General features: G+C 32.4%; 3 protein-coding genes across 5 annotated transcripts; 2 read left to right on the top strand and 1 right to left on the bottom strand.

The window, feature by feature from the left end:
• Window positions 1-2,777: 2,777 nt before the first annotated feature.
• On the top strand, window positions 2,778-12,187 carry BTS (zinc finger protein-like protein). Of its 3 annotated transcripts, none has more exons than XM_068647200.2 (14): window positions 2,778-3,386; window positions 4,214-4,423; window positions 5,210-5,404; window positions 5,531-5,889; window positions 6,619-6,847; window positions 7,201-7,369; window positions 7,454-8,689; window positions 8,774-8,945; window positions 9,074-9,292; window positions 9,365-9,502; window positions 10,486-10,720; window positions 10,859-10,918; window positions 11,397-11,468; window positions 11,608-12,187. In XM_068647200.2, exons 1-14 carry the CDS (start codon window positions 3,084-3,086, stop codon window positions 11,737-11,739), a joined length of 3,729 nt encoding a protein of 1,242 aa, XP_068503301.2. In that variant the 5' UTR covers window positions 2,778-3,083; the 3' UTR covers window positions 11,740-12,187. The 3 variants fall into 3 exon arrangements, with proteins under 3 accessions (XP_068503301.2, XP_090157570.1, XP_068503300.2); XM_090301444.1 differs by having other exon boundaries at window positions 2,779-3,386; window positions 5,531-5,853; XM_068647199.2 differs by having other exon boundaries at window positions 2,779-3,386; window positions 7,201-8,689.
• Window positions 12,188-13,838: 1,651 nt separating this feature from the next.
• Window positions 13,839-16,115, top strand: LOC137838002 (DUF1639 family protein, putative (DUF1639)). The gene is made up of 3 exons (XM_068647201.2): window positions 13,839-14,762; window positions 15,598-15,670; window positions 15,777-16,115. The coding sequence occupies exons 1-2, from the start codon at window positions 14,262-14,264 to the stop codon at window positions 15,667-15,669; spliced, it is 573 nt and encodes a 190-aa protein (XP_068503302.1). The 5' UTR covers window positions 13,839-14,261; the 3' UTR covers window position 15,670; window positions 15,777-16,115.
• Window positions 16,116-18,711: 2,596 nt separating this feature from the next.
• Window positions 18,712-20,119, bottom strand: LOC137838005 (uncharacterized). Its single transcript, XM_068647202.2, has one exon. The coding sequence runs from the start codon at window positions 19,597-19,599 to the stop codon at window positions 18,877-18,879; it is 723 nt and encodes a 240-aa protein (XP_068503303.2). The 5' UTR covers window positions 19,600-20,119; the 3' UTR covers window positions 18,712-18,876.
• Window positions 20,120-21,122: the final 1,003 nt, after the last annotated feature.

Genomic DNA, 21,122 nt, shown 5'->3' on the forward strand with positions numbered 1-21,122 from the left:
TTAATAATAATAATAATAATAATAATAATAATAATAATAATAATATATCATTAATAAGGATGTTTTCATTATTTAACCGTTTTTTACACGTTACCCATTTTAATTTTATTACTGGTATAAAGATTACCTATAATTATTAATAATGAAGGAATATTTTTTTAACCCTTTTTATATATTCTCTTACCTATTTGACTTTTATGATCACAATTTATTTTATTGATTTTATTATTTGTAAGAAAATTATTTATAGTAAATAGTAACTATCCTTTAAGTGCTATGTAATTAATTTGTAGTATTATAAAAGTTAATACAAAATATTTTTTTATAGTTTTAATATGATTTTTTATTTTAATGATTATTCTAATATTTTTTAAGTATAATTTTATATAGAAAAATAGATGTACATGTGTTTGTGTTCAATAATAATAATAATAATAATAATGTAAGAAGGAACTCCGTGTGTATATTATCTGTATATATAGTATGAGATAAACAACAAAATCAGTAGTTTACTATAGCTTATCAAATGACCTTTCACGTTACATTTGAATAATGAGTTATTTTATTTAAAGATTTAACATTTAAATATTTTTTAGTGTTTGAAAAAATAGTGAGTTTTGATTTTAGTCTCTAATTTTATTATTTAAATCTAAAAATTATTACTTTTTCCTTTTTAGTATTATATATCACTAGTTATTGTTTATATGTATGAAGCGTTAAGTGACAAAAAATCACACAGTGATTAAAACAAAAATTCACACCTTTAACAATAATCAAAACCAATTATTTCAAATTTTACTAGAATAAGTAATAAATATTTTTTCTATAGAAATCAAAACCAAAACTCCTTATTTTTAACATACTAAAAAGTATCTAAACCTATAATTAATTACTATTTATATAATTAAACAAAAAGTTTCTTTTTAATTTCTATACTTGGAAACATGTCAATATAGTTTCTTATATATAACTTTGAGCTCTTGTTCCTATATATAAACTTATTGTGTTTTAATTTTTGCAGCAAAAAATAAAAGAAATATATACGCAAGGGAAAAAAAAAATCAAGGATAGTAACTAAAAATCATAAAAGTGAAACGAGCCAATTAAACCTTTATTTTATCTTGTTAATTATAATCCTCTGATTTATGAAATACTTTTTATTTATTTATTATTATTGTATTATTATTTAAAAGATTGAGATAATATTAATTAATATTTGTACGAAGTATTTAAATGTTTTAGGTGGTAAATGGATAGGTTAATGGAAAATGGTGTGATTGGTTTGACATATTAGTAGAAAGGGATAAGAAAAAAGGTTAATAAATGAAGAGATTGTGAAAGGAATGAAGAAGGATTGGATGGTGGAGGAATGTGTTGTGCAAAGCCAAGACAGGCATAAGCTTGCACAAGCATGGGGCTATCAAGTGCCAACTAATCCTCGCCACACACTCTCCTCGTGCCTCCCTTGTGCCTTTCTTATCCTATGCCAACTCTTTCACCTTTCCCTTTCTCCCCAAACTAACATATAATATAACTATTTCCTCATAAAAAAAAATAACTTTTCAAATTAAACCAATTTTATAAATTAAATAAATTATTCTAATAATTTTACACTAGAGACAACTAAATGTAAAATTTGAATCACAAAACTATAGTACAAATACGAAACACTAAAAACAAATAACATTCCACGTCTAAAGCTTCTTCTAGCCTCATGTTTTCAACCCTGAATACAACCTATGAGGTTCAGACACTTCTCTTAAATGACGTATCTGTATCTGTATCCGACACATGTATCGGTAGGATACTTATCGCTGAATTGTTCAATTCAAAGAATATTTGTTGGATTTTTTAAAATTTCAGCACGGTTCTAACACAATTTTAAAATGTATAAATACAATTATTTTCTAAAAACTCAAATTTATTGTATAAATTTTTATTATGATTATAAAAAATAAGGAATAAATTCTTTTGAACCAGTAATGAAAAATATCTTCCTGCTCCCAAAAGAATCTGGAACATACTCACATAAATATTTATTTTTAATTTATATAATTTAAAATTATATAATATATAGATTCGTGTCCCTGAATCTTACATTTTAGAGATTATACATATCTTCGTGTCTATATCCGTATCGTATCAGTGTCCATATCCGTACTGTATCTGTGCTACATAGGATACAACACTTTCTCATTATTATTACACTAACTCTCGTATACTCATCCTCTTCCCACTTTCTATCATTCATCAATCTTCAAAACCCTTTCAACCATCACTTTATTTAAGAAGAAAAATTATGATTCCAATAAATAATTGAAATCGTGATATTTTTATCGCTGTAAAAGTTATTTTTGGTTAGAGAAAAATAGAGTCTCACATTTTTCAAGTAAATGAAAAAAACTTACTAAATCGCATTTTCAGAAACACAAGGTCTAAAAAGCCTCATATTCATTGCAGAAATAGCAAATGCAATATATTTTTAAAGAAAAATAAATAAAAAAGAGCTCATTCTAATTAAGTTTTTAAGAAAAAAGGGAATATTTAAATTTAATAAATTAGAATAGAAAAACATAGATGACATCAAAGCTAAAAGAAATAATAAAATATAGTAAGAGGTACGACGAAGTAAGAAGAAAATGCAAAGACGAAGAAGCAATCCAAAATACTCTCGTCGTGACTCGTAACCCTCGTTTGACATCAGCATCCTACGTGGCACTTTGTAGCCACGTGGCGATGACTGAAGTATATAAACATGATGATATACCTCAGTCAGTCAGAATACACCAACCTCGCAGGTTTTTTAATCTTATCGCACTAACCAAACAACCCCTTCTTCTCCGCTGAGAAGTTAGAATAGAACGAAACAGCAACGACACGAAAAGAACGTTACTCTTAACTCCTGCAATCAAGATAACCCACCTCTCTCTCTCCCTCGCGCACGCGCTCACGCGCACACTCCATTTCCAACTAACAAATCTCGCGAACCGACGCGCCCTGAAGACCTAGGGAGAGAGGACCTTCCCGGAAAATTTTTGAGCCGCGAGAAAATTTACCGACGGAGGAGAAAAAATTAGAAGCGGATGGCGACGCCGCTGACGGGACTGCAGCACATGGACGGCGGCGGCGGAGTGGCGGTGCTGTCGAATCCGGTGAGCAAGGTGGATTCCTCCGCCAATGGCGGCGGCGGCTTCGGCCGGTCGCTGTCGGAATCGCCAATTCTGATATTCTCGTTCTTCCATAAGGCGATTCGGAACGAGCTCGACGCGCTGCACCGATTGGCGATGGCGTTCGCCACCGGAAACTGCTCCGACATCCAGCCCCTCTTCCAACGCTACCAGTTCCTCAGATCGATGTACAAACACCACTCCAATGCTGAGGATGAGGTGCAAGTTTCGGAACCGTTGTTATTCCTTACTTTTTGTTCTTAATTTGATTGTTTTCGTTCCTTGTTCGATTGAATAATCGAGTTTGTCTCCGTGAATAGTGTTGAAAATGATGGTTGATGTTTGATAGCTTTAATTTAAGTTTCAGTGCAAACGTATAATTATATATAGTCTTTTTGTTATTCTCGTTACTTTTTTCCGCATTTTGATTTTAAAAACATGAACTAGATGTATAATTGTATGTAGATTATGGAATCCGAATATGATTCCCAACGCCTTTGCTTTTTCTTTATCCTCTACAAAGATCGTAAATCAGTTCAACCGTCCATGTCGCTATGGTTGTTGAGCTATGTATAGTGATTATGCAGTTAACGGCGGTGGGGGTTGAACTATGCGGCTGTCACTAAATGTATTCTGATTCATGACTGAATTGAGCTTTTATATGACGGTTAATAATTGTCGTTACCCAGTAGTGATCAGCTAGCAGCACATAAATTAATTCCATTCTAGTGTGGTGGATGTGAAATGACTGGGCTAGGTGACTAAAATGTTTGGTCACACCTGTTGCACGGATTTACTATATTTTTAAAAAATATTTGGACGAAGATGCTGTGGACTGTGTTTGATTTACCTTTTTCAGAACATCCTATAGACTTCTTGATAGAGTCCAATGGCTGCCTTTTTGTGATTTTAAGGCTGTATGCTACATGTTTCCCACGAGGAATCCTTTTCTCAAACCAGTACCATTTTTCTATTAATATTGATTAATATTTGCTGCTTTTCTGCTGTGTTCAAACATTCTGAGGAAAATCTGTTCTCGATTGTAGGTGATTTTCCCAGCTCTAGATATACGGGTAAAGAATGTAGCACAAACATATTCCCTTGAACACCAGGGTGAAAGTGAAATTTTTGAACATCTATTTGAGCTGTTAAACTCTTCCATCCATAATGTTGAAAGTTTCCCAAAGGAGTTAGCATCCTGCACAGGAGCTCTGCAGACATCAGTTAGTCAACACATGGCTAAGGAGGAGGAGCAGGTATAAGTTTGATGAATAATTCTTTCCTTGATTTCCACTTGAACTCTGATTAAGAGATAAAGGCAACGTTTAAGATATCAGAAAGATGGACTTTGTTTTTTCCTCCATACAAACTAAAAGGCCTATTATTTACTATTTGGTTATTTCAGGGTAGGCGCCGAATCCTAAGTGCTGTAGCTATAACAATTATATTTTCCCTATTTTATGCATACTTTTGCTTACTTGATGGGTTAAATATTCTGGTTATTACTCTTAACCCAACCATGAGGTCTTAAGCTAGTTAATAATAATTAAAAATTGGTAATCATTCATTAGTATAAATTTTCTGGCAACAATAGACTTATCAGATGCTGTCTCTAATGTTAGCAATAACAGATTTTGCTTCTATGACGTTCATTGCTGTGATTGGATTACACAGTTTACGACTTTAATAACTTCATATCTTCTGTCTAGAAAAAAAAAAGTGCCTGTCATTTGACAGAATTCAGACTATATTTCATTACTTTGTTTTATTTGTTGACATGGAAATACCATTTAGGAGAAAAACATGCATGCAGATTTGTGAATGTTCATGATAAAATTTTAAAATTTGTGCATGTGTATGAGGTTATCAACTAGAAGATTCAAACAAGCATGCTTAGATATGTTCATGTCTGACTGTCGATCTTAAGGAAGTTTACAAACCAATATCATAAATGGTTCACAGTCACACCCTTCATTTAAATGGCTGAAAATCTTGTTGCAGTAGTGATTTATATGATATTTTTGCTCGTTGGATGATATCAGGTATTTCCACTGCTTCTTGAGAAGTTCTCCCTTGAGGAACAGGCCTCTTTAGTTTGGCAGTTTCTCTGTAGTATTCCTGTGAATATGATGACAAAATTTCTTCCGTGGCTCTCAACATCTATATCACCTGATGAATCTCAGGATTTGCGGAAGTGCTTAAGTAAGATAGTTCCAGAGGAAAAGCTTCTTCAAAAGGTGTAGTTTTGTGTACTGTTTTACATCTTGTTCTTTTCTTCTCAATGCTACATTATGCATTGAACAAGATTTTTGTACATTTGATTTTCATGGTAATGTATCTGATTAAATTCTTGCTTATTGAAGGTTATTTTCACCTGGATGGAAGGGAGAAGTCGTGCTAACAACACAGTTGAAAATTGTGTAGATCATTCTCAGGTGCGATGTAGTCGTAATCCTTCAACCCATCAGAATGGGAAAATAAAATGTGCATGTGAGCCCACAGCAACTGGGAAAAGGAAATATTCTACGTGTATCGTAGATGTTTCTGATACCATGACAACACATCCTATAGATGAAATATTGTTCTGGCATAATGCGATAAAGAAAGAGTTAAATGAGATAGCAGCACAGACCAGAAAGATACAACTCTCTGGAGATTTTACTAACCTGTCAGCTTTCAATGAAAGGTTGCAATTCATTGCTGAAGTTTGCATATTTCACAGGTATCATTTTAATTATTTTAATTATTTTTTACACTTCCAGGTTCAAATTGTGTGAACAACCACTTCACTTGCAGAAGTTAGTCTGTGTATGTATATCCTAAGTATCTGGACTAGCTTTTATGAGATTATTAGTAATACTAAATGAATAAGAAAAGGAAAATGTCCATCTTAAAGAAGTGAATAACAGTTGTCAACAAACTTTCATGGAATGCAGCATAGTATTTTTCTATCAGAGGAACTCTTGTGACGTAGCATGTTTGATTGACAAAACAATTGTCATAAAAGATACATGTGTGATAACTATCTTAAAATCTATCTTTTGTGCTACATTTCTTATGTAGTGCTAGAAGTACATGACAACTACAATGAATGGGTAAGAAATAAGGTGTCATTGAATATGGTTGGAGTAATTTTTAATGTGATTGACCAAACAATTATCATAAAAGATTAATTTGTGGTGCTATCTGAAAGTTATCCTCTATACTGCATTATTTGTCTGGTTAGAAGTCTGTGACCACTATAATGAATGGGTAAGAAATAAGGTGTCATGGAATGTAGTTGTAGTAATATTTACAAGAGGATCTTATGATCTACTATAGTATATAGAGTGTCAGAATGACTGTCAAACCAAAGGTATGCTACATTCTTAAATGATATCCTCTATACTTCATTCTTTATGTAGACTTAGAATGTACAAGGAATGTTAATTGTTTATTTATATGGATGCAGTATTGCTGAGGACAAGGTTATTTTTCCAGCAGTAGATGGAAAGTTTTCTTTCAGTAAAGAGCATGCTGAAGAAGAAAGCCAATTTAATGACTTCCGTTCTTTAATTGAAAGTATTCAAAGTGAAGGAGCAACATCTAGTTCAGAAACTGAATTTTATTCAACATTGTGTTCACATGCTGATCATATATTGGAAACAATACAGAGGCATTTCCATAATGAAGAAGTTCAGGTAATTCTTCGTTTGTGATGAAATAATTTTTCTCAAGAGCTCCTCAAGCGAGATGCGTATGTGTTAGTATTACAATAGGATGATTAGTAAGTTGCTTGGGGGGGAATTTTTGTCCTATTTGCAGAAGTTAAATCGTAGCTCATCAAAGGTTGATAACTATGAGCGTTTGTTGTATTACCTAATTATTATTGTTATTGTTGTTAGTTTGATGGAAATGTATGACTCAGGAAGGGGAGTTCTCTACTTCTTAATCCAAAGTTGGGCATATATAGGAAGCATTTCCCAAAATAATAGCCTTTTCAAGCTACTTTTTAATGTATTTTTTCCATGTGCCTAATTCCTCATTTCTGTAGGTTCTTCCTCTTGCACGGAAGCACTTTAGCTTCAAAAGGCAACGTGAACTTCTCTATCAAAGCTTATGCATGATGCCATTGAAGTTGATTGAGCGTGTCCTGCCATGGTTGACTAGTTCATTAACTGAAGATGAAGCACAGATGTTTTTGAAAAACATGCAATTGGCAGGTATTTTGCTTCTTTCTGAAAGAAAATATATTTTTAAGATATTTAGTTGTCTTCTATATTTGACTATTTTTCAATTTTTTCCAGCTCCATCAATAGATACTGCTCTAGTCACACTTTTCTGTGGTTGGGCTTGCACGGCTCGTAAAGATGGTCTGTGTTTGTCTTCTAGTGTGTCAGGCTGCTGTCCTGCCCAGCGAATTACTGATATTGAAGAAAATATTGTTCAATCTTCCTGTCCTGCTTCTGCATTGTCTGATAGAGATTGCTCAATATTAGCTGAATCAGATGGGACCCAACAAAGATCAGTCAAGCAAAACATACAGCAGGTGCACAATGAAGATGTCTTTGAAATTTCAGAAAGTGAAAGTACTCAGAAACAATGTTGTAGTTCGCGGTCTTGTTGTGTGCCAGCTTTAGGAGTCAGCAGGAACAATTTGGGGCTGGGTTCACTCACTACAACCAAGTCCTTACGCTCTTTGTCCTTCACTGCTTCTGCCCCGTCCATTAATTCTAGTCTTTTCATATGGGAAACTGACAACAGCTCAAGTGATGTTGGCTCTACAGAAAGACCAATAGATACCATATTTAAATTCCATAAAGCCATACGCAAAGACTTGGAGTATTTAGACATTGAATCTGGAAAGCTTTCTGATGGTGATGAAACAATTATTCGGCAATTTAGTGGAAGATTCCGGCTTTTGTGGGGTTTATATAGAGCTCATAGTAATGCTGAAGATGATATAGTATTTCCTGCACTCGAATCCAAAGAGGCACTTCATAATGTCAGCCACTCTTATACCCTGGATCATAAGCAGGAGGAAAAATTATTTGAAGATATTTCCTGTGTTCTTTCTGAACTTTCTGTCCTTCATGAAGTCTTGGTGAGAACCCCTATGTCAGCAGATTTAAGTGAAAATAGTTTTGCAATTCCTGATGCCAATGATAGGGATAATATCAAAAAGTACAACGAGCTTGCAACTAAGCTTCAAGGGATGTGCAAATCTATTAGAGTAACCCTGGATCAACACATTTTTAGAGAAGAGCTTGAGCTCTGGCCACTGTTTGGAAAGCATTTCACTGTGGAAGAACAAGATAAGATAGTTGGCCGGATAATTGGAACTACAGGTGCTGAAGTTCTCCAATCAATGTTACCATGGGTAACTTCTGCGCTTACACAGGATGAACAGAGCAAAATGATGGACACATGGAAACAGGCAACCAAAAACACCATGTTCAATGAATGGCTAAATGAATGCTTGAAAGAAAGTCCTGTATCTACAACACAGGCAGAAGCTTCTGAGCGTAGCACTTCTCAAAGAGGTTTTTATTCTGAGTTTCTTTTATAATCTCATGGAAATTGCAGAAGGAATATGTAAAGTATAACATGTTATAGTTTTGTTCTAGGTGGTGATTATCAGGAAAGCTTGAACCTGAATGATCAGATGTTCAAGCCAGGTTGGAAAGACATTTTCCGGATGAATCAGAATGAACTTGAGTCAGAAATCCGGAAGGTCTATCGTGACTCAACTCTTGATCCAAGGAGAAAGGCATATCTTGTGCAGAATCTAATGACAAGGTTTGTTCCAATTATCCTAATTCCCTTGTTTCATATAATTACAACATAATAAATTGCATGTTCATTTCATAGCAGTTTACATATTGTCTTCTTCAAGCTTTTGTTGATTAGCTATTTATTTACTGTAGTCGCTGGATAGCTGCCCAACAGAAGTTACCTAAGGCTCCATCTGGGGAATCATCCAGTAAACAAATAGAAGGATGCTCACCATCTTTTCGGGACCCAGAGAAACAAATATTTGGTTGTGAGCACTATAAGCGAAATTGCAAGCTTCGAGCTGCTTGTTGTGGCAAGTTATTTACTTGCAGATTTTGTCATGACAATGCAAGCGACCACTCAATGGATAGGTATATTTTTCACAGGACTTCTTAATATTTAGTAATGGAATGTATTTCTTAATATCTGTTTAATGATTGCAGAAAAGCAACAATGGAAATGATGTGTATGCGGTGCCTTACTATACAGCCTGTTGGGTCTGTATGCATATCTCCTTCATGTGATGGACTTACAATGGCAAAGTACTATTGCAACATTTGCAAATTCTTTGATGATGAAAGGTACTTTTTGGTTCTTTAGAAATCAATAGATTTAGTAGAAAACTGTTGTTTTCTTTTGTTTTTTGGTTACAGAAAGAGGCCTTAGTTATAGGCCTAAGAAAGGGATCAGGGCCAGAACAGAATCCATGATATCAAAAGCACACCACTGTAATTATCATTCTAGCTGTCATGTGAACTATGAGCTCCTTGACTGCTTTTTCCTTCTTACTGTCTTTATATACTTGCCTATTAATGGGCTAATACTTGGAACTTACTTTCTGAAGTTGACAGAATCTTGGTTAATCGTTAATCCTTCTCTTGGTTGAACTTATATTAATATTTCCCAACATACTTCTTTTCTTATTTATGTTCCCCCGCTAACAATAACTATCATATACAACATTTGCCTATCTAAAAATATTATGCTCCAGAACATCAGTGTCTTAATATGCCCTTATTTGTCTCAGTGATTGCAATGGATGTCTTTGAGATCTATGGCATGGGCCAAGGTACCTTGAGTCTCACAGTTAATTGCATTAGGACATAGAATAACAACTTTGTACTTATGGGCTATCGGTAGTTCCAATCCATCATTCTATCATAGCTACACTTAAAAAGTTATGCATGTTACAAAGAAGATATACAAAACATTGAGGACTTATTAAATGGTTGAAGTAATGCAAGGCCAGATCCATACACTTAGAGTAGCAAAATCATCTCTTTTGGAAAGAGATGGAGAATGTTCTAACAGGTTTGAAAAATATGTATTCTTTAACATATGTATTGAGAGATTGGGAAGTTGTTACATTCATTTTCTTCTGTTGATAGTTCTCTATTTTCTTGGTAGGTTTAATGTTATATGATTATCTTAGCAAGAAACACTTGGAAACAGATATCCTGTACGATCTAATTAATTAATTAATAACCTGTCAACTTTGGTAGTTTATTAATTTTAACTTTTGTTGTACCTTTTTGGTTGTAAACCTTGCATCATTCTTTTTCAGGAATGTTTATCACTGCCCATTTTGCAATATATGCCGTGTTGGACAAGGGCTTGGAATTGATTATTTTCATTGTATGAAGTGCAATTGTTGCCTGGGGATAAAATCAGCCTCTCATAAGTGCCTGGAGAAAGGTTTAGAAATGAACTGCCCAATTTGCTGTGATGACTTGTTCACATCAAGCGCAACAGTGAGAGCTTTACCATGTGGGCATTACATGCATTCATCTTGCTTTCAGGTATGTAATGGCAGGCTTGAAAGGAAAAACAAAACTGAGAAAATCTGCATTTGAATCATTTCTCTTGTCTCTTCTTCAAATGAAGTAGTCTGAAAGAAGGTTTTGGATTCATTCTTATACTTTGTTGTAAAATGTTAGGCATACACTTGTAGTCACTACACGTGTCCAATCTGCAGCAAATCATTGGGAGATATGGCGGTAAGAATATTTTTTTTATATTTACTATGAAGTCGAATACTGCAAAGTTGTTTTGTTGATATACATATAGTTCTATACATTTATTGCTCCTGAACAATTTCATTTTATGAATGTGTTGACACGCTATTAGGAATTTGAGATAATTGAAGAGTGTATATGTAACTACTATCCCATTGGCACTTGATTAAAAGATTTATTGAAAAGAAATTATAATTACAATGCTCTGTTAAATCTCAATACCTTGTAGTCTTTGCGGTATGATTAACTAAAGAGGTAACTATAGAAAGTTAATTTTTGTCTTATCTCACTGTTTAAGTTGTGATCGAGCGAGGGCTTTGTGAACCATTTGTTGTGGGTCCACTTCTATTCTTGGTGGGGTATTGAGATATAAATATTAAGTCAAAAGCCATGTGTATTGAAAAGTGAAGTGCTTAAAATTTCATCGCATGCAATACTAAGCTGTTTCTTACCTACCCAGGTTTACTTTGGTATGCTTGATGCTTTATTGGCCGCTGAGGAGCTTCCTGAAGAGTACCGGGACCGCTATCAGGTATTACTTCTGTCTCTGTCTCTCCTTAAATATTTATTTGGTCCATGCTATATTACTGGCCCCTTAAATTCCCTCTCAAAAGCTATTGTGGTGAGTTCTCTACATGTTTTTTTTACTCATTTTCACAATTCCGGTGCAGGATATTCTCTGCCATGACTGTGACCGAAAGGCCACTTCACGCTTCCACTGGCTATATCACAAATGTGGATCTTGTGGCTCATACAATACCCGGGTAATCAAGAGTGAGGCAACACATTCTAGCTGCCTTTAGCGTGCTTATCTTTTACCATGGAAGTTCAGAGTGTGTAAATATCTGTATAGCCCATCCAATTTTCCCCCAACCAGAAAACTGGTTACATTCCCTTTTATACCAATGCAAGACACTTGCACGGAGGCCTCTCATGAGTTAACTTATCTTCTCGTAAGCCGGAAATAGATAGAAGCACCAAATCAATTCCATAGTTGTCATGTATAGATAAGCATTCTGCCAAACTTTTTGCTGTGGATTCTTTACCTTTTCCACTTTTCTGCTTCTTCTATTTCTAGGTAAAGTTCATTTAAGTGCGCACTAGCGTTTCTTACACACCCTGAGTGAAGCTAGAGTAATTGAGTCATGTCAGATTCTGTTAGATTTTTTTATTTTTTTTAATGTGACGATATATACCATATGATTTTATGGGGCGGGCTTAATAAACAACACCATATCATTTTGAGCACAACTGTGGTGACTCTATCAATTTAGATAGTGATGGGCGAACCAGAGAAGGAATTGAAATCTCAGTGTAGTCATCGCGTGTAACATGTTATATTATTACTTTTGCACACTTGTAACGGCCATTATTTTGAATAGCAGTTTGCATATCCTTTTCAAACCACCCAATCATAAAATATACTAAACTTCTTTCGTGTCAACTACCAAGCGAAACCTTAGCATCTACTCTGAACCTGTCCTATGTATAATTTCTCTAGGATATAAGATATCCATATATTATATAATAAAAATTTATGTGTATAAATATATTTTATTTTTTATTTTTAAAAATGTTTTTTTATTTTTGTTTCAAAAATATTTGTTTCTTATTTTATAAACATATTAAAAATTAATGTATTTTTTTAATGTATTTTATTTTAAATTGTGTTGGAACGGTGTGTTAAAAATATCAAAAATTTAATAAATATTTTTGAATTGGATTCTTCATATGTCGAAGTCTAATCCGAGTATTCAAAATGGATACACCATCGATATGTATCTCAGTCGAAGTCTAAATACACCATTTAGGAGCATGTCGGACTCAGAAAAGTCTTTGTTTTTCAATTTATCTTCTGTTTCTTTTCTGTCTAAATCACCATGAAAAATAAAAGTGTCGCCCTGTTAATTAAAAGCATGCATTTTTTTAATACCAGTTACATAGACAGCCAATTTCTAAAAGAATATTAATTCATTTAAAAAAAGGTAGTTTAGGCTAGCGTTTTCAATTAATTCCTAGTTTTCTTTAGTTTGAAAAGCTCGTGTTTAATCATATCAGAAGTATTTAGTAAAAAAAAAAATTTTTAATAGCTTGTAGATTTTTTTGAACCATTAATACTTTAATTCATAACTTTTTATATTTTATTTTAATTCCACCTTTAAAACATTTACTACTTTACCTTTTTTACACTAGATAGCAATATACTATCATATTAATCAACATAAAGAAAGTGTCGATGTCTTAAGTGATTTTTTATTTTATTTTAAGCTGAAATAGAAATATTTTGATAAAAAATATAATTAAAATAATTAATCTTTATATGAAAAAAATGCACAAGCGCAAAATCTAAAACTAACATTATCCCGAAATATGTAAAACAAAATTAAAACTAATATTAAAAACATATTATATAAGCATATTTATCACATTACTTTATACTTATAATTCACTTGAATAGATTATCTTTCTAGACATTTATTATTTAATAAGTTAATTTAATCACTTTTGCTAACTTTTCAATTAATCTTTGCTAAAGATACCTGTTACATTTTTCAAACACCGCTAAAAATAGTTGTAAGGAAATCAAAATGATAACAAATATTATATACAGATTGCAATATTAAGAGTAAAAATATGAATGAATAATATAATATTTCCATTTTATTTTTTTATTCCATCATTCATTTACAAATTCTAATATATATAGTTAATTCAATCATCATAAAAGACACAAAAAGGTAATTTCTCATCAGTTGAGTATTAAAACCTTTATACTAATAGTTTATGTTGATTAAACTAATAAAATATTTATATAAAAACACAAGTTCAATATCATTGATATGCACTTTCATAAATTATAACGAAGTCCATCTATTTATTAATCCACGTCCTTAAAAAAATTGGAAATAAAATATTTAGTTTATGCAACGTTAATCTTAATGTTAATCTTAATCTGGTCTGAACCTTTCTCTCTCTCTCTCTCTCTCTCGTGTCTCTGTTGTGTCTGTCTCTGTCATTCGTTCACCCTTTCATATTCGTAATCATAATAATGCATACATAACACAACAAACAAATCAACTCATTCTCCATCTTCAATTCTCAATTCTCAAATCATTCAAACCTTCATTCTCTCTGCAAATTCAATTCAAATTCAACCCCATCATTCATTCTTTCCTTCAAGCCCAAAAAAACAGCTTGAAACACACCACACAGAAAAAAAAGAACCCATAAAACTTCACAGACACACAGGTACACACCAAGAAGAAAAACTCAACGAGGAATCGAAAAGTTCAGTTTTTTCTTCAGTGTGATCATCGTTTCGTCGATGGCCACGGGACCCGAAAGATCGAAGCCACTGCACAACTTCTCGTTGCCCTGTTTGAAATGGGGCACCCAACGGTTACTTCGCTGCGTCAACGCCGACCTCGATCGCCGATCCTCGAGATTCGACGCGCCTCAGAACGACGTCGCTCGAGTCACCAACAAGCGCAAAATGAACGACGGCGACGCCGTTTTCTTGGGGGGACTCAGAGAAGAAGCTAGTGGCGTGGCCACCAATGCCATGATGCCTTGGAATTTGAGGACGAGAAGAGCTGCGTGCAAGGCACCACAGAACGAAGAGGAGCGACGGTTTTTCGATGTGGGGTGTTGTTCTTTGCCGCCGGTGAAGGAGAAGAAGAAGATGGTGGTGACGGGGAATGAGAGAGTTAAGTTTTCTGTTTCCCTCTCTAAAGAGGATGTGGAGCAGGATTTCTGGGCCTTGGTTGGAACTAGGCCCCCCAGAAGGCCCAGGAAGAGGCCCAGGATTGTGCAGAGGCAATTGAATGTGAGTTGATTCAAGTAACTAACTAGCAACAATTTGGAGGTTGGATTGTGTGATCCATGAAATGATATCTTGTTTTAAGGTTCTCATGTTTTGTTGGTTTTTCTTAGCTTAATTGGCATGTCATGCATTTTCATTTCGAGAACTTTTATGCTGTTGTTAAACAAACCAATTAGAAATCGTTCAGGACTTTTAAGGTAATTTTAAAGAGAACAAATTTACCATACTTGGTGTTCTGTTTAAATGGATAACAGTATAAAAAACCTGACTTTTAAGGTATTTAGCTATTTATTATGGAAGTCAGTGAAAGAAGTTGAAAAGAAGGATTTTGGGTATGGGATGCCTTATGTACAATGCTGAATACAGATCAAAAACTGCTAGAAAAGAGTGAGAATGAATGTTAGATGCAAACCAGAAGGTGTTATACATGGTGAATGTGCAGGAAAAACTGTTAAAAACAGTTAGCAGTTACTGCAAATCACGGGCCCACGCAGCAAGATAGTTAGCATGCATAAAGGATGTGTGACTATGTCCAAGGCAGAATGGGGTCCTTGGAAGGACACATGTTATGGCCTTGTTTTGATGTCATGAATCTGTGACTTGTCTGGTTGAGGGCTGGTTGGAAACACTTACCATTACCACCACATTCATGTCAATCTGTGATTAAAGATAATGGAGAAAGCCTGAGTTTTAAGGAAGTCACAAGTTGTAATAGTCAGCAAACTTACCATAATGTTTGTGATTAGATGAAAGTGTATATTAGTTGATTTTTTTAATTTTGTTTCAGTGTTGTGAATTTGTGTTACTTATGTTGTTTTTGTGGTTCAATTTATTGCAGACACTTTTTCCTGGCTTATGGCTGGCTGAGGTCAGTGCAGAGTCATACAAAGTGACAGATGTTCCTGAATGAGGTAAATTTTGGTGATAGTTCTTCTTTTCACTATCAGTGGAACTGCAGACATGAATTTCAATTTGTTCTTCAACTGGAATTCATGAGTAAATGGCCGTGTTCTGCAGGGGCTGGCTAAACATGGTTCTGTTCTGATTCTGAATGGATGATCCAAATATTTTTGCTCGCTGACTTCCCATGTGTTGTGACATAAATAATGGCAAATTCCAAATCATCTGTGTAAATGAAAGGTTTAACTCAATAGTCATGAAATTTTGGAATTTTGCCATCAGTTGTAGTTGTCTGAATGTTGTAGCTGGCAGATTGTATGAATCAACTTCTTTTCACCACTAAATTGTAAGAATTTTGTTATCCTGTATAAAACAGTTTCTCACTTGTCAATTGTTTATGTAATCCATAATTACTCATTAAAATAGTGAAAAGTTCTTTTGGTTTGTTGTAGTAAATCTTCCATTTTTGCTCAAATGTTGGAGACATCAGGTTTTTTGTTCATTCATCACAGAGCAAGTTCGATATTCTCTTAGCAGAATTTCGAATGGTGTTGGTGGTAAAATTTATTGAGCCTAATCTTTCTGTAGTCACTGCGTGAATCTGCTTCAATAAGCTAAGATCTCCAATGTTAAGATTTTTTTTATCGCAAGAAAAAAAATAAAAATGAATCATTCTAAGGATGATTCAACCCTTTATACATCTTGGACATGTAGTCCACGATTGTCCAAACAAATCACAGTAAAAAAAAAATTATTCAACCAAAAATAAATCACTTGTTTTTAATTGAAAACATGTAAACTAAATTATCAAGACACCAATCTGAAAAAAAAAAAAACTAACAGAACTTTGAAATTAATTAAAAACAAACCTTCAATAATAATGGAGAAAATTTGGAATGCAGATATTTCCGTACTGCATGCACATGTTTTATCACACAATCACTAATTATTTATGTTGAAAATCTTCTATGATAAAATAATTTAACTGATAAACTTGCTTCATAAAAGCTTTCAATTCAATTATTAAATCACTAAAATTAACATTTAATTATTTTAGAAATGAGTTTGATAGAGTTTAGGAGGTATCGAAATTACCAATTTTAAATTAAGATGAACCTTAAAAAGTTAAGTTAAGGAGGATAAAGAAAACCAATTTCAAATTTGAAGCAATCCTAGAATCGTCTTGTAATCATTGTTTTTGTATCTAACTTTGATTCTTAAAGTGAATTTCCTAATATCTATGAACAATCCTTATTGATTTTCTAACTTAATGTCAACATCTACCCAATTGAATTAGTATAAGAATTGAAAATTGTCAGAGGACATTGATGCTAAAACTGAAAAAGAGTAATTTCACAATTCATTAATCTTTTCCAACCTTAAAAAGAGTTAAAACTGAATTTCATTCTGGCTATTTTTAGAAGAGTAATATATATTATCTAGAATACAAATGTAACCAAATAAAATAACTCAATTAGTTGATGGAGTGATTAACACTTACAAAAACGATCTATGTAATAGGAAATAACAATTTTGAAAATACAATATCAAAACTTTATTTTATCTTAACCATATCCACTACAAGAAAATTATTAAATAGAAACCAATATTAAAGACAAAAAATAACTAGTTGTTATATTGACAACATTAGATACTATTTTAGAAATTAAAAAAATTATTGGTATCTAAATTAGTTTATATTATTGATAAATGATTTTTAAATTGATATCTAATTAAATACCAAAGTTTTAGATACTAATTTTAAAATCTAAATAATTGATAACTAAAACTTAGTAGCTAATTAGATACCAATTTAGAAACTATTTATCAATAATAAAAATTAATTTAAAAATAATAATTTTTTTATTATCTAATTTAGTTAATATAAAAGCTAATATTTTTTTTCTCAAAAATTGCTTTCTAATTAATAATTTTCATTCTAAAATTTCAAACATAACAAAAATTTCTACAAATTAACTAACTCAAATTAAAATATTCCCAACATATATTTAATATCTATTATCCTAATAATTCACTTTGTTTATTACTACCTAATATAATCATGAATGCCTCAATCCGTTGACTTCAATTTCCTTTACAAATGTACCCACCAAAAAACTAAAAATTCATTACAAAGGTCCAAATTAATTGATGTTGGTAATTATTTTGGGAATCCAAACCCCACACATTATGGAAAAAGAAAAGTAAATGAATAGAAGTTTTTTGACTTGTAAAAGTAAATATATATGATTTCTAAAGCAGTGTGTAAACCACCAGGAATTATGAGAGTGCATTTGTGAAACTTAATCATTAGTTATTTTACTTTAAGCTTTGTAATGTGAAACAAAATTCATTGGAAGTTCAACTACTAGATAACTGATGAAACCTCCCCAAATGGAATCAAAGTACTTTCTTATTGTTCAATACATAAAACATGAAGGGTTCACCATATTTCCATGTGAAATACATCAACTCTAAGACAAAATGGGACTTGTTAGATAAACAAAAGGAGTAGGATGGTCCATGATTAGGTGAGTTGAGGGAAAAAACCAATTCAAAAACCAAATTTTCCACAAGGTTTCATCAATGACTTGTTTGTTTTCCCATGAAACTGTCACCTTAGTTGTCATACATTTGCAATTAGAGACAAAATGTTAGTTAAATGGATGAGGAAATATTACTCAAATAAAAACCAGTGTTTGTCTGAATAAACCCCTAAAGGCTAAAGGTTCCATATTTATATCATTTTTTTAACATATAGATTATTATCTAATCTCTCATATTTTGTTTGTATTGTTTTTTTAATAATATTTTTTTCGTGTGATGAACGATGATAGTTCTTATTTGATGTGTGACTCTAACTTAGATGTCAAGTAATAATGAAAGATTTTATAAAAAATATTGGGAGGAATCACATAAGAAAACAAAATTGGACAAAACACTAAGATGGATTCCCATTGTTTATGTCTGCAAGCTGGAGACCTTTTATCTGCATGGCCATGGCATTCAGAAGACCCATGATCTGTTACAATATTATTTAAATTTACAATACTAATAATTAATCATTATCTTCATATAGCTTCATCAACTTCATTGATTACATTAGCCTTTTATTAATTCTCAATTTCTTAGTCTGATCATAGCAAACAATGATTATGATAATAGAATAAACCAGGATGATTTCATGACATGATGATGATGGTGATGATAGAACAAATCACTTCTTGCTCTTCTTAACCTTACCAACTCGTAAAAATGAACCCAAACTGAAGAGATTTGCACTTCCCTTTGAAACACAAGGAGTTGGTACATTCAAGACAGGGTTAATCCTAAGGCCATTGGGATAATACCCTCCATAACCCTTCCCTGAAGCAGATTTTTGCATAGGATACATATTTAAGGCAGAATATGAATATGATGATGATGATGATTTATGCTTGTTTGAACTCACTCTCTTTGGATTCGGCACTGAACCTGTTGAGTTGCTTCTTGACAGAAGAGGTATAGAGCATACCATGTTCTTCTTTGTATCACGATTCAGACTCTTGCTTCTATTGAATCCCCAAAAAGACTTGGAAAGAGGCTTCTTCTCATGATCAGGAGCCACATCTATGAGTTCTCTAATGGTTTCTTTCTTCACTTTGTCAACACATGGGCGAGGAGGGAGTTTTGTGTGAGAATGTTCCACATGGTGAGTGAGTTTTCTAGCTGTGGTCTTGTCTTGCATCTGAATTGGAAGGATCACCCCATTGGAGAAAAGTTCATCTGCTGAAGATGATTCAAAGTGGAGGCTGGTGGTGCTAGTGCTGAACTCAAAATCTGAATTTGAGTCATGCAACAATGTGTCTCTACAAGAAATATCTTGTTTCATTGGTAAAACTTGTAGTTCAGAGAGATCATGGGAGAAAGAGAGACGGGGTGGACTTGTTTCTGAGCACATCACAACACAACAGATTCCTCACACACACACACAAAAAGATGCAAACAAAACAACATGCACAGAAAAACAATATGGCTTTAAGGACTGAAAATGAGGTTGCTTTTGATTCAGAAGTTCAGAAAACAAGGAACAGAAAGGACCCTTTTCCACAGTCTTTCAGATATAGAGAGATGCAAAAAGAAAGGGCTAATCATCAACATTTATTCAAGTTTCATGGAGTGGAAAGATTGTGTGTGAGTTGGAAGATCAGAGAAGATTTTGTGTTACTGTTGGAGAGTAGAAGCAAAGGAGCAAGAGAAATCTGTGAGAAATTGGAATTGTAAAAGATGTTTCACTCTAGAAAATGAGTAAAGAAAAGGGTTGATTAGAGGAAAGTGACTGCAATCACAAAGTAATTCTGCTGAATTGAAGGAATAATGTTTGGAGTGATTGTCTATAAAACAGGCAACCTACAAGACTTGTTGTGTAAGATATAGACTTTGGGGGTTTTCATTCTAACCACTGATTAAGCCTTTTGTTCTTTTCCCTTATAATATATCATATTATATATAAGATAAAGGGACCTTGTCTTCTCTAATTTAAACAACCATGGTATCAGAAACAAAGCTACTTCCTAATACACATTCAAATCAATGTTATGTTCATCTTTCCATCATATTTTGTTTCTTATATATGATTTCTTAAGTACATGATCATTAGAAAAGTACACTTTTGTTCCTCAACATGTTGTATAACAAAGTTAAAAATGAATTAAATGATCACATGATTTGGGCAGATTAGAGTGCAATTTTTTTTAATAAACTATAAAAAAAATTATTAAATAAAAACTAATTTTAAAGATAAAAAATAATTAATTACGATTTGATTAATTAAAAATCATAATTTAAAACTCATTTTTCTTGTTTTTATTTTTATTTTACATGCATCATTTATTATATTTATCACTTATTGTTTAAGTTATGTATTCTTTCTTTTAAGTCATTTATGTTTCTAAACTATTTTCATAATGTAATCTATTCTTATTTCACAACACAACCTTTTATGATATTTAATTATTTTGTGTGTGTTTTTTAATCTTTTTACTGACAATTGGTATAGAAGAGGATATGCACTCCTTGAAAAATAAAACTAGGTTCATATTTTTCTATCCAACAATGTTACATCACTATTTTTTTATAAAAAAATACCCGTCACTTTATAACGTAATACATTATTAAAAAATATTAAATAAAAATTACTTTTAAAGATAAAATATAATTAATAGTTATATTATTAAAAAAGTATTAAAATTTAAATTAATTTTTATTATTAATAAATAATTTTTAAATTGATATTTAATTAGTTACTAAGATTTTAATTATAATTATTTAAATTTTAAAGTTAAAAAAATATCAATTTAAAAATTAATTTTGATATTTTTTAAAATAATATTTAATTTAATTAATATAGTACGTAGAAAAAAATTAAAAAATATTACTAATAATGATGTGATTAAAAAAAAATGAAAAAAATAGGAAATTTAG

This window comes from Phaseolus vulgaris, chromosome 4, assembly GCF_051622355.1.
Source record: "Phaseolus vulgaris cultivar YP4 chromosome 4, ASM5162235v1, whole genome shotgun sequence".
Lineage (NCBI taxonomy): Eukaryota > Viridiplantae > Streptophyta > Magnoliopsida > Fabales > Fabaceae > Phaseolus > Phaseolus vulgaris.